Source organism: Eurypyga helias, unplaced genomic scaffold (genome assembly GCF_000690775.1).
Source record: "Eurypyga helias isolate BGI_N326 unplaced genomic scaffold, ASM69077v1 scaffold16641, whole genome shotgun sequence".
Classification (NCBI taxonomy): Eukaryota; Metazoa; Chordata; class Aves; order Eurypygiformes; family Eurypygidae; genus Eurypyga; species Eurypyga helias.
This window is the reverse complement of record NW_010229076.1, coordinates 2,121-15,676: the sequence shown is the minus strand read 5'-3', so window position 1 is coordinate 15,676 and position 13,556 is coordinate 2,121. Positions and strand designations below refer to the sequence as shown.

The following is a 13,556-nucleotide window of genomic DNA, read 5'->3' as shown; positions in this document are numbered from 1 at the left end:
CCTACACATCCCTATGTGTGTTTAATAACTCTCTTCCCAGATGCAGAGAGCGTTGGCACTTCCATGCCCTGTGCGGGTAAGTCCCTGTAGGTGATGGCGTGGGGGGGTCTACGGGAGGAGTCACCTCCTTTGTCATCCCAGCACAGGGGTGGTGGGGAGGGGATGGGGCTAGAGAGAGGCTCAGCATCTCTGTTTTCTGAAAAATGCCTTGGAAACGGCCGTTGTTCACCCCAGGAGCGTGAGGGCTCGCTGGGGATAAAAGGATGATGGGTGGGAAGCAGAAGGGGAGGTCTTGGTGGTTGTGGAGGGGCTGGTGGAATCCACAGCCCCAATTTACCGGGATGTGATGGGCAATACACCAACTCTCTCCCTCAAAATGACTTTTCTCTTTCGCTGTCTCTATCCCTTGTTTGCTATTTTTTTTTTATTATTTTCCCCAGCCAGGGATTTAATTTGAAGGGTATTAGTTAATCAGATTCTGAGAAGCAGATGTTAGGTGATTTAAGAGGAAAAAATGAGGCAACTTTCTAGTTGGAGCCTCCGCTGGAGCTCGTTGCAGAGCGAGTGGCTCCTTGTCGCTTTGGCAGGATGCACTGAGGCTTCAGGCAGCAATGTTAATTTTAGTCTAAATTAAAAATGAGACAGATGGGGTGTTTTGGGGGGTCTGGGGACAGGTTGGGCACTTCCCTTGGTGATCGGGGCAGGCAGATGTCAGCACGTTTCGGGGAAAGAAAAGGAAAGTCAGAGCCCTGCATTCTTTGGGCAGCTGCCCGAAGGTCTTGAAACAGAGCTAAAAAGCAGCTTTCCATAGCCAAATGGGGAGGACGAGCAGAGTTTTCCACTCTCAACCTGACCATGACATGCAAATTGTCCCATCATAGCTCCGTGCCTCAGTTTCCCAGTAAGGGCTGGTGCCAGAGGGGCTCAGTTCCAGGTGCAGAGAGAGTCCAGAGCAAACCCAGATTTCAAGGTATCTCAGTTTCTTCTGTGACCAAAAGTCTCAAGTTGAAGCCGTCCTGCCAAGCAAGAGCCGGGGAATTTTCTTGCCCACGGTGCCAGTGTGCGGTATTAAGAGTTAAGCACACTTAATGCTTAAAATACCAAGATCATCTCACGGCGAGGACTTAGGATGCAATTTCACGGTCAGCTCTAACCTTGCTCCACCGTGGAGAGAAACTCCCGGGCACGTGGTCCCCCTGGGTTCTCCCACCAGGACCAAGGTGGGATGAGGCGTGGGGTGGGTCAGGTCAGCTCACCCATCCACCCAAACACTAAATGTTCCTGCTGTCCTGGTTTTCTTTATTTTTTTTCTGATTGAAAAGTAATCTCTGGTGTTTTGTCTTGAGAAAAAATAGGAACACAAAAAGGGAAAGATATGTGCTGCTTTTCCTTTTTAATGCTTGTTTTTCTCTTGAAAGATTCAAAAGGGCTTTGGTTGGGCTGGGCTTATCGGACTGTCTCTTTGCCTGCTTCCTGCTGCTACATGGGTATCGAACATGGGTTATCTGCGGCTCTTGCTTGCTCCACAGAGGTTGTGTTGCGCTTTCTGCACCCTCCGTTGCTCCGATGTGCAGTTGCTCTGCCCGCAACAGCTTTTCACCAAAAACCTCAAGGCTGAGCTGAATCTGGCCCCACAGAGAGCCCCTGTGCCTCGGGCTCGGCCAAGCTGGACACACGTCCATCGCTGGGGCTGGAGGACTTGGGTTTGGAGTCGTTGCGGCTCCTCAGCTTTGCAGTAGGTGATTGCTCTGGGGAGCAAAACCGTGCTTGCTGCTCCTTCCTCCAGGCACCATTTCTGCCCCATTGCCCTGAATTCTCCTCCTGCCTGTCCCCAGGAGGGAAAACTCACACAAAACCAGCCAGAAGCAGCTCTGCAGGGATGGGTGCCTAAGAAGAGACAAGCTCCATGGCTTTTTTTTAAGCAAAGAAACATTATTTTTATGTGCCTTTGCTTTGGTTTATGATAAATTATGGGCTTTGTCCCCAAATTCAGAATCTCATGGCACTGCTGAGGTTGAGCTCTCATCTGGGAATTGGATGCTGGCTCCCGTAATGCTGAGGGCAGAAGAGGGAGGATTTGTAGCACGCCGGGCTGTTAACACCTACTTCTGTGACAGATTAGGGTTTCCAGCTTGTCCTACCCCACTTCACCAGCAGTGCAGTGGCACGGATGGATATGTCCAGGGGAGGAAAAACTTCAGAGCCCCAAACGGCTTCAGTTAAATAGGGATGTTGAGGCACTGGGTGCCGCTTGGTCCCCACGGACAGGACAGATCCCAGCTCCTGGTTGCAGGAAGCAAAGCCTGCAGTGAAGAGCAGCCCCATGGCAGGACTGGCCCCAGCACCGCTGCTGCTCCATGCAGACGTGCCCTAAATTGCATTGCTATTCTTGGCAGTCGAGGGCATTTGGGCTTTTCTCGCTCCTTCTCTCTGAACTTGGCTGGGTAAGAAAGCCAGCATGCCCTTGGTGATTAGCGGTCACGTGGAGCAGCTCTGTGTGTCCTTCCGTGGTTTGTCATGTCCAGAAAGTATATCTGCAGGGGAAAGAGCTGGAAGGAAAATAAATCAGGGGGTTGAATTTACTTGGAAAGTGCATTTTTTGGGCAAATCTCCCGAGAACCATTCCCCGTTAACCTCTAATTTCTGTCTGTGCTTCTCCCTGAGGCAGGGCGGGTAATTTCCCACTTCTGTAACTTGGCCTGGTTGGTCCCTGGGCGCCTCTTTGACTTTGCCTCCGAGTTCAGTACAACAGCAGCAGTGTGGCAGGGAGACATGCACCAAGGAGTATTTTGGGGACATGGTGTTGGTTGCTGAGTGCCTGGCAGAGCCAGTCTGGGAAAAAATCCACCCCATGGCCTGAAAGATGCTCTCCAAGTGACCCGAGTGTTTAGTCCTTTTCTGATGGCTGGAACTATCAGGTTCCTAGGAGACCTCTGGAGGACATCACCTCATCCACTGCCCTCCCCAGAGTCTGGATCAAGACAAGGGGTCCCAGCTTGTGCCCCTGTTCATGCAGAGCAAAGGGATTCTCCAAGTCTGGTTGACATGTCCTTCTCCTCCTGGGCTGCATTCCCCAAATCCCAGTGTGGAATTCCCCCGAGTTTGGGAATTACTTTCCAAACGCCAGTTGACTCAGCTGCAATGTGCTCAGGACCTTCTGGGGTTTGACCCAATGCCGCTCCCAGCTGGAGCGAGGACTGCTGGTCACCAAGACACCCGCCTCCAATACCTCCAAATCCTGCTCCAAGTGCTGGACCTGCACCTGGAAATGTCTGAGATGACTCCTTTGCTCTGCAGGGCTGGGATCGCTGGGGAAAGGCTGGATGGGACACCTGGGCTCACCCCCATCCTATGCTACTGCCTGACCTTTTATCCTTGGGTCCTGTAAATGGTATTGGGAGATTTAATGATGATAATGAAGCCATGCCAAGAGGGTTTGCAGGATCAGGAGATGAACGACTTGCTGGAAGTATAAAGCTTTTGCCAGTCAATGAAATTAATTTTTGCATTAAAAAAATACAGTTTTCTGACCTCAGGTTTAGTTTTATTCTTCTCAGTTGAGCCAAGCAGTACATATGCACAATTCAGCTCTCTCTTCATGTCCGTTCAATTGCAGATCCTCATAGCGTGGGAAAGACGCAAGCTGCCGGCATCCGACCTGGGGATTTATGCTGCTAATCTGATTAGTGTATGATGGACGTGTCCAGTTGGAAGGAGATGGAGGTGGCACTAGTCAGTTTTGACAACGCTGATCAGATCGTGGAGGATCCCTGTTATTCAAACGACCTCAGCCCTGCCAGCCAGTCGCGGAAAGGCCATCCCAGCTGCGCCAACCTCCTCTCCAACTTGAGAATCCTCATCAACAGTGAAAACGCCAACAATGAGACCATTTTCTCCAGGTTCTCTGCAGAGTTCAGTGAGCACCTGGTGGGGGAGAGGGTGGGCATGGATGAAGGGGACCAACGAGTCATCATCAACATCGCTGGGCTGAGGTTTGAGACACGGCTCAAGACCCTCAACCAGTTCCCTGAGACCTTGCTTGGGGACCCGGAAAAGAGGATGCGTTACTTCGACTCGATGAGGAATGAATATTTCTTTGATAGGAACAGGCCCAGTTTTGATGGGATCCTGTATTATTACCAGTCCGGTGGGAAAATACGGCGCCCAGCCAACGTCCCCATCGATGTCTTTGCTGATGAAATCACCTTCTATGAGCTGGGTGATGAAGCCATGGACCAGTTCAGGGAGGATGAAGGGTTCATCAAGGACCCGGAGACCCTTTTACCAACCAATGACTTTCACAGGCAATTCTGGCTGCTCTTTGAGTACCCCGAAAGCTCCAGTGCAGCCAGGGGTGTAGCTTTGGTCTCCGTCTTGGTCATTGTCATCTCCATCATAATCTTCTGCATGGAAACCTTGCCAGAGTTCAGGGAGGAAAGGGAGTTTAAAACCACCCAGGAGCTTACTAAGAACCTAACAGACACCTTGCTGTCCCACAGTACCTTCACAGACCCTTTCTTTGTCATAGAGACTGCCTGCATCGTCTGGTTCTCCTTCGAGCTGTTCGTCCGGTTCATCGTGTGCCCCAGCAAGACTGAGTTCTTCAGGAACATCATGAACATTATTGACATTGTGTCCATCATCCCCTACTTCGTGACACTCACCACCGAGCTGATCCAGCAGAGCGAACTCAACGGGCAGCAGAACATGTCCTTGGCCATCCTGCGGATCATCCGGCTGGTCAGGGTCTTCCGCATCTTCAAGCTCTCCCGGCATTCCAAGGGGCTGCAGATCCTGGGGCAGACCCTCAAGGCCAGCATGCGGGAGCTGGGCTTGCTCATCTTCTTCCTCTTCATCGGCGTCATCCTCTTCTCCAGCGCCGTCTACTTCGCAGAAGTGGATGAACCACAGTCCCATTTCTCCAGCATCCCTGACGGCTTCTGGTGGGCCGTGGTCACGATGACGACCGTTGGCTACGGAGACATGTGTCCCACCACCCTGGGTGGGAAGATCGTGGGGACTCTGTGCGCCATTGCAGGGGTATTGACCATTGCACTGCCTGTTCCTGTCATCGTCTCCAACTTCAACTACTTCTACCACAGGGAGACGGAGAACGAAGAGAAGCAAATTCTGCCCGGGGAGGTGGAGCGAATACTCACCAGCGTGGTGGCGGGAAACGGCAGCATGGAGTCACTCAATAAGACCAATGGGGGTTACCCTCGAGACAAGGCCAAAAAATGATGGTCGAGGCCACGATGGGACTGGGCGCTCTCAGGTGGGATTGGCTGGATAAGGTATAAAACATCTGCACGCTGTGATTTTTTTTTTTTTTTAAAACCAAATGTGCTGCTGCTTTTATTTTTTTTTTTCTTTCTAGACATTTTTCAATCTCTGATTTCCTGTGGCTGTTCAAATAAATACCATCTTTCTTATCTCTCTGCCCTGCCCATCAGTCTGGTTTTATTATTTGATGCTCATCTGCTTGACATTTATTTTCTCTGTCCATGGTGTCAGAGTGAAGATTCCCATCCAGAGATTTCCCCATTTAGTGAAGGGGGAGAAAGGGCAAAACGACATGAAAAGCTTTGCTTGGTGGCACCCAGCTGTCCAGGGGTGAAGGTGGGTCCAGCTCCCTGATTTTCTTAATCCATTTTAACTAGTTCCTCCCCACACGCCACTTTGGATCTGGGGTTGGGCCAGTTCCCAGACCTGGGACGGCTCTGGGTGAAAAATAAGCTGGCAAAAAAAAAAAAAAAAAAATTAAAAGTTATATTTTTAGCTGGATGAGTTCCTGCCTAATTAATTTTGTTGGCACAGCAGGGTGGGCAGTGATGGATGGAACGAAGCCGCCAGGTAAGGGGATTAAGAGGAGAGGGATGGTGACCAGTCATGGTGGCACAGCCACCAAGAAGGGTCCAGGTCACCGTGGCCCCATGCCCATTGGGGTTTCTGGTGGAAAACTGAGGTCTGAGAGAGAGAGAAGGGGATTTCTCCTGCAACAAACACCCAACTCAGGGGTTCTCTGGTGTACAAATGCCCTTGGGGATGAGCCACCATGCCCTTGTAGGTTTTGTTGTCCCTTATGTTGCTGCAAATGGGGCACAGAGTAACGAGGGCTGACGTTTCCGACAGCTCGGCTTCGCGTTGTAAAAAGGCACGTCTGGTGTTCTAAAACATGCAAATTTCCCTCAGCACTTCTGATGGCAAAAACCAGAGACAGATCATTTTGCCGTTCTCTCTAATGTCAGCAGGTTTTCTTCCGACAAAAACATTTTGTTCCAACTTCACTGTTTCACTCGGCTTTTTTTTGATGTTTCTGCCTACATTAAAATCACAGTTTCTCATGCAGTGTCTACACATCCGCTTTCATATCCCACATCTGTTACACTTGATGTCTCATCTCCTAAAGGTTCAACGCGATGTGCCAGCGTCTCTGGTTTGCAATTTCATTCAGAAAGGAGCTGTGAAAGATGGATTATTGGTGTGTTTTTTTTTTTTAATTCCTGCTCTGATGTGAGTTTGGGCATGCTGGGATTTTCCCTGTGGCAGAAATCCTGCATCCCACCAGCTCTGCTGCAGAGCTTGTGCTGGCTCTGGTTGGGGGTGTTGTTATTTTGGTTTTGGGGTCTTTTTGTGAAGTCTTTCTGCAATGAGGTCTTTCTCACCCCACAGAGATGGATCTGGGACATGACCAACACACCTCCTTCAGGACATGTTTTTCCCTCTGGGACAAATGTCCCTTTTTGCCTGCTCTCCCTGATTTCTTTCCATTCCTCCACCATCCTCTTCCTCATCTCATCCCTTGCAACCCCCAGACCATCATCCCGGAGAGGAGGAGGAGCTGTGAGAGCTGGTTGAGCTCCTTCACACCGTATTGAAGTTCTCATCGTCTGTGGGGATGGCTGGAGGAAGCACAGCTGGAGAACAGCACCCTGAGACATCACCAGCTCCTCTCCACTCACCTCTCAATTCCCCCCAGCAGTTCTTCTATGTCACTCTTCTTATTTCACAGCAGGTTCTTTCTCCTTTTCCTCTAGAAAGCTTGAACTTTTCAATTTTTAAAATATTTTTAGTGCTCCCTTCCCCAAACTTCACTCTCATCCTGGCAAAGGTGAAGCACTTTGGGTGTTTATTTCTTGGGAATTCACCACAAGAAGCCCTGGTGAAAAGTTTGGGGAAATATCCAGCCTGATCAGCTATGAGCACATCTTCACTGCTCCTGCTCCCTTAGCAAACAGGGACTGAAATGGTGCTGGGAGGGAGGGAAGGAAGGAAGGATGGATGAACAAATGGATGGATGGACGGACGGATGGGCGGACAGATGGATGGACGGATGGACGGATGGAGGGAGGGAGGGAGGGAGGGAGGGATGGATGGATGGATGGATGGATGGATGGATGGATGAACGAACAACCTGATTAACTTGTGAACTTTATTCTTAAATAAAAGAACAGATGCTTCAAAGTCTAGCATGCAGAAAATTATGCTTATTTGGACTCAACTTTTTGTTCTTGGCTCCATGCTGCTCCAAGGGAGCTGGTTCCCAGTTGGGAATCATGTGTATGTGTTGAGAACATGGGACATTGTAGACTTGGAGACTCCAGATCTGTGAGCTGAGGACAAACTCTGCCGGGATGTCGGCTTACACCATCTGTTGTGGGAGATCAGGTCCAAGGCGGGATCCCTGATATATGCTATGAGGATGGGGTCAGAGGCATTAAACCTCTCCAGACACAATAACTTATTTTCAATTTATCCTAAAGTGAAGAGGAGGAAAACCAGGCTGTGAATACCCAGCGTCACTACTCAGCTGGTGCTTGATAAAAACCTGCCAGAAACCCCATTCTCCCGTACAATATGCACCTCCCCAAATACAGACCCAAAGCTCAATGAAATCCATAAAAAGCTCTTATTAACTGTACTAAGGCTTGAGTCAAGCCTTAATGAGCCAATCTGTCATGTCCTCTAGCATGTGGGCTGAATTCCCACTTGAAATTTTGTACTGTCACAAAAAAAGCTAAAAAGAAGACAAGAAGCCCCTTCATTTTATCAGAAAGGTATCCTGGTTACTTTTTTATCCCTGGAGCAAGTTGGACCTCATGGTGACGTGTAAAACAGTTGTCAGCTAGAAGCATCTCCCTCCTCCTTTCAGCTGAAATTTCCAAGCAAGCCCTGGAGCATCCCTTGCCACCAGGCAGCTCTTTCTGTGCCTCCCCCTGCGCACAGGAGGAGGGTTTTGGCATTGGAGCCACGAGATGGCACTCCAGGATAGACATTTCCCTGGATGTAGGCAGTCCCGACGTGTTTCACCCTAGTTCATGCTTGGAAGCTTTCAGCTGGTCTCTCAAGTGCAGGTGTGAGCGTGGATGTGGGAAGGGATGCTGCCATGGAGGAAGCCCCTGAGCTTTTGCTGGGGGGGCTCTTGGCACCAGTGCAGAATAGCCATGCCAGGAGGATTTAGGAGCTGCCTCCTGGCACAGTATTTGGGCTGTTGGTCATGACTGGGGCAAGGACGTGGCTCTCCTCTCTTTGCCACTCACCAGGAGCACAGCTACAGCCCCTGGGTGCTCCTGTTGGGTCTTGTCCATCCTGGCAGGGGCTGGTCCATGGGTTGCTGATGCTCAGAGCAATGGTTCCCGCTGCATCGGGTTCATTTCTTGTTGATCACAATAAAGAGAAAATTTCTGAGCCAAGGTAAAACCCCAGCTGCCCAAAATCCAGGCTTGGGTCCCTCTTGGGCACAAGGGACTACCCCCGGCTGGGGCTCAGTGACCCAGAGCTGGGTGAGCTCAGGGAGTGGGGAGGGATAAATCACACTTCCACATCCCACATCATACCCTCCTTTCTAATCAGCTCAAAGAGGGGGCAACTTTTGCATGGTGAGAGGAGAGAAAAATTAATTTCCAACCCCATTTGCCTTCATCCCTGTTCCCATTGGATAAGCAGTCTCTGGGGCCCACGGGTGATGGAACTTCATTTATCAATAAATAATGCAAATAGCCCCTTATCCCTCAGCACAGGAAGCAGCAGGGACTCTTGGATTTCTCCTGGCCACCTGCTGAGTGCTTTCACTGCAGCTGCTAGGGAGGAAAGAGGCAGCCTCCATTTGTAATAGGATTTTATATGGATGGAGGTAATTTCCTTTTCAAAAAAGGGAACTGCTGCTTTAAAAGAATGAAACAAAATTAGAGAAGGAATCATCCTGACCATTGAGAAGGAAAATGATCATAAAATAAATCTATGAGGTGGGGTTTTTGCATAGTAATGAAGGCTGTAATCGAGTTTCCAGGCTTTTGGTGGCCATCTCATAGCACAGACTGGTTCATTACTGGGAAAGGGGCACTTCATTGAGATTCCTTATGGGGAAACAAATAAGTGTAACTGGATTGTTCTGAACTATGGAAACTGAAGTAAGACATCGCCTCTACACAGGAGCAGCTGTGGATGTGCTTCTGTAAAAGCCTCACGGTGGGAGGGCATGCAGGGGGTGAGAGTCATGTCCTGCCCTGCTCTCTTGGCTGCTCCAAGGGAAATGTCCAGCCGAGCCATATTGTCCTGGGAAGTCACTGCCTTGAGATGTCTTTGGGCTTTCGGACACCATATTGGGGACGCGGGAGCAAACCTTGAGCCCAGCAACGGGGAGCTGCCGGGTGAGCCACTGGTGGGACATGATTGTGGGTCTGAGGGATCTGCTGTGAGACAGGCTGTGTCTGGGATGGTGAGTTCTTCCTCCCTGTATGGAAATTTGGGGTTTCCAGAATCACTCGCTTGACGTAGTCCCAATAAATAGCCAACCCAGACTTCCTAGGCACCCACCCTTCAGCCCTGCAGGTTATGACCACAGCTCCCACATGCTTTATTCAAGACTGTTGACGAAGTGCTCCTTAGCCACCACAAAGCAGCGACGGTATGACAGTTCCAACCTAATGCCTGCTGTTCTATCACAAAAAAATGTGCAGCCACCAACTCTGAATCAACACTTTATTTGTACGGGAGTGACAGATTCATTGGGGATCTCTTGCTACACCAAAAAACGTGGCTGTAGTCCTGGTTGTGTGACGAAACCACAGCCCGGCTGGCATTGTGGGGGGTCTAAATAGCCTTGGCCAGTCCAATGCGGTTGTTGGCCCGGTCAAAGATGCTGTAATACACCCTGATGAAGACGTCTCCCAAGATCCAGAGGTCCCCAGAGGTGTTCTGGAAGCTGCTGATGCAAGGTCCTTGGTCGTTCTGCATTTGAGCAAGAAAAGGCAAATGGGGAAAGTGTGGGCTAGTATCTTTTCTTGGACTGCTTTGGAGGCCCATGGCCATCCCTCCCCTGTCTCCCATGGGAGTGGCAGAAGCCAAGGCCACCAGAGCCGTTGGAGAAAGTAGAAGGACCTTGAGAGAGGCTTCTGAAACTAGGACCACCTGGATCCTCCTTACCTGCTCGATGTAAGCCGAGGCGGACACAGGATACTGAAGCCCATTGATGACAAAGATGACATCAGGCATGGCAGAAATGGAGCTGCAGTCCACGATGTACTGCAGAGAGCAGAGGAAAGGGGCTCTTAGGTGGGAAACAACATGTTCATAGGGTGAGGAGTGAATGGTTTTGATTTCACTAGCACAAACTGGAGACTAGGGGTGTCTCCTGGTGATCTCTATTGGACGTATCAGAGGAGCAGGGCTGGTTTGCCATATGCAGAGGTTTCTCTGTGTGTGGAATCAGGATTGGAACTGGGCTCACAGTGCCAGGCTGCCTCTGGGGCAAACAGAGCAAGCCATGGGTGCTGTTACCTCTCCATACATGTCCAGCCAGGCCCCGACTGTGCTCTGGATGTTACTAATGCCGGAGGGCGGCCCAGCCACGAGGGAAGTGCCGGTGTCGATGATGGCTTGGCAGCCACCATTGCATGCAATCTCCTGGTTGTTCACGACGATGCTGGGGGGACAGACAAAGTACGGGGTTGTTAAATAACCAGCTGGGTCTTAGTGATGGATTTGAACTTCTTTTATAAGAGTTAAAACTGGGTCATAGAATCATAGAATCACAGAATGGTTTGGATTGGAAGGGACCTTAAAGATCATCCAGTTCCAACGCCCCTGCCACGGGCAGGGACACCTTCCACTAGACCAGGTTGCTCCAAGCCTCATCCAGCCTGGCCTTGGACACTTCCAGGGATGGGGCATCCACAACATCTCTGGGCAACCTGTTCCAGTGCCTCCCCACCCTCTCTGTGAAGAATTTCTTCCTGATATCTAATCTAACCCTCCCTGATTTCAATTGGTACCCATTACCCCTTGTCCTATCACTACAGGCTCTTGTAAAAAGTCCTCTCCCAGTACCCTTGTAGGCCCCCTTCAGATACTGGAAAGCTGCAATGAGCTCAAAGTGCTGCCTTTGAGCCTTTTGCCTCTTGGAGTCTGTAACGCCAGCAGGTATCACAGACCCTGTCACGCACATGGGAAATGAAACACTGAACACAACCCAGCAGTAGTGACCCAACTGAGCCCAAACTAGTTTTCAGACCATAATTTTGCTCTACTCATCACCAGAGACGTCACCAAGAGCACAGGCTTTGTCCCAGCCACAAAGCATCCCCATTTTGGGTGGCAGTCACCAAAGTACTGTGGCTTTTGGCCCCACCACCTTCTTCATCCCACAGCTGTGGTGTGTTAGATGCCAGTGGAAAGCCTCTGGCGTTCATCGGTCCAGGGTCTCTCTAGAAGCAATGGTTAGAAATTAACAGCAGAGCTGTTTTGTTACCTGTCCATGGAGATCTGCCAGTAACCTTGGTAAGAGACAGAGATCCAGTTGATGGAGCCGGTGAAATAAGACTCATCGATTCCCCCAAAGATGACGACACTCCCTGTTGTCTCGCTGGAGGATGCAGAAAAGAAAAACAGCGGAGGTTTTGCCACACAGCTTCAGTGCAGGTGGCTTAAAACAGCAGGGTTGAGTGTCCCGTGGGGTGAGGTGCTGCTTGCAATGCCACGGTCGCATCCACTCCCCTCCTCACCAGAGAGCATCAGTGAGGCGGTGGTACAACGGCAGTGTGTGCCGGGTCCTTTGCACCCAGAAAAAGGGAAAAAGGGAGCCATGGTGGAAGCACGTGGCTGGAAACAGGAGTAGTTTGTCCGCAAGCCATAAGCTCCCCAGTGGGTCTGGTGGCACCTGCTATGAGCCGTCCCAGCCTTTGCATGTCACAACAGCCGGATGACGGCGGTGGCAGGGAGCCACCAGCAAATGCGATGACCTGTGTCTGCTGCCTTCCCTAGCCCTTGAGACCACATGGCTTACCAGGACAGATAGACTGAAAAGAGGTCCTCCTCCAGCAAGCTCTCATTCACCAAGTTATCAAACACCGGTGTGATCCCATCAGCAGCCAGGTTTGGGTAGCCCAAGCCCAGAATCCCATCAAATTTGACATGGACAAAGAATTGGCCGGGCTCAGTGGTGCTCAAGCCGAAGAGCTGGTTGGTATCCACCAGAGATGCAACCTAGGGATGGGGAGGATGCCGTAAGGTCTGGATCAGGCACTGCAGTATGGATGTTAATCAGGAGAAAGCACAAAGGGCCCCCACTGGGAATGCCATCGTAACACTCACGGTGACGGTGTCGGAGCCCACAATGCCCTCCATGTTGCCAGTGCCATACTGAATAGACAAGTTCTGCCCTGTGCTTCTGTAGGTGGAGGACTGCGATGGGTTAAACATCTGATGGTTTTCTAGAAGGTAAGTGGGAAAATCAGACAGGAAGACCTTCCGCAAGACTGTTTAGACCTGTCATTTATTATCCTGCTCTCAGGAATAATTTAGCTGTAAGCATTTGCTGTACATCCCTGCCTGTCCTCCAGCAAGCAAATCTAGGGAAAAAAGGATCCGCAGGAAATCCCATCACCCCCTTTGAGCAGATGAGGAAACTGAGGCACTGAGCACTACACACATCAACCTATGGAGTACAACACTGAGTAGGCCCTACACCCCAAATACTCATCTCCATTGCATTTTTCAGATGCTATGGACCCAGCACCACAGTGCCCGCACGTTGCACTGGCCAAGTGGCACCCGGTCCCCTGGCAATGTCACCCCAATCTTTGGACTTGATTGTGCAGTTAAATCCCAGGATGTAGTGCTGGATCCAGCTCTGCCAAAACAGGGAGCCCTGCCTTCCTGACTTACGGCAAGCTAGGCTGGTGCAGGAGATGGAGGGAACCCAGAGGTTGGAGGAGCCGGTGTCGAAGACGACAGAGAAGTCCTGTGGCGGGGTGCCGATGGAGATGGTCCCATAGTACTCCATCTGTGAGGCAGCAGGACCAAGGATTGCTTTTAAGGCATGAAAATAAATCTGGAGCTTCCCTAGGGTTTCAGCCTTCATGGTCCCCTCCTTTATGGTGACACCCTGATTCTAGCAGAGCTGGAGGGACATTTCAGTGTCCCAGCTCTATCCAGGGCCACCAGCAAGGGCAGGAGGGGGCAAAGGATGTGAGCTGAAAGTTTTGGGGTAAAAGGATCGTCCACGCACAGCACAGACATGGGGATGGGCACCCCACAAACCACCCTGAGGCTGCACT

General features: G+C 50.7%; 2 protein-coding genes across 2 annotated transcripts in view; one reads left to right on the top strand and one right to left on the bottom strand.

Moving 5' to 3' along the window:
- Positions 1 to 3,617: 3,617 nt before the first annotated feature.
- KCNA10 (potassium voltage-gated channel, shaker-related subfamily, member 10) lies at positions 3,618 to 5,438 on the top strand. Its single transcript, XM_010160264.1, has one exon. The coding sequence runs from the start codon at positions 3,691 to 3,693 to the stop codon at positions 5,239 to 5,241; it is 1,551 nt and encodes a 516-aa protein (XP_010158566.1). The 5' UTR covers positions 3,618 to 3,690; the 3' UTR covers positions 5,242 to 5,438.
- Positions 5,439 to 10,092: 4,654 nt separating this feature from the next.
- The window catches only part of LOC104516062 (embryonic pepsinogen-like), a 4,023-nt gene continuing 559 nt past the window's right edge, over positions 10,093 to 13,556 (bottom strand). Inside the window, exons 2-9 of the mRNA XM_010160263.1 lie at positions 13,543 to 13,556; positions 13,165 to 13,282; positions 12,592 to 12,710; positions 12,284 to 12,483; positions 11,750 to 11,863; positions 10,780 to 10,924; positions 10,426 to 10,524; positions 10,093 to 10,230 (exon numbers count right to left, since the gene is read on the bottom strand). The exon at positions 13,543 to 13,556 is cut by the window's right edge and continues 176 nt beyond it. Of these exons, the coding sequence (XP_010158565.1) occupies positions 10,093 to 10,230; positions 10,426 to 10,524; positions 10,780 to 10,924; positions 11,750 to 11,863; positions 12,284 to 12,483; positions 12,592 to 12,710; positions 13,165 to 13,282; positions 13,543 to 13,556 (947 nt within the window). The remainder of the gene's footprint in view (positions 10,231 to 10,425; positions 10,525 to 10,779; positions 10,925 to 11,749; positions 11,864 to 12,283; positions 12,484 to 12,591; positions 12,711 to 13,164; positions 13,283 to 13,542) is intronic.

Coding starts and splice junctions, on each gene's coding strand:
- KCNA10 (XM_010160264.1), top strand. CDS start 3,691: ATGATGGACGTGTCCAGTTGGAAGGAGATGGAGGTGGCACTAGTCAGT.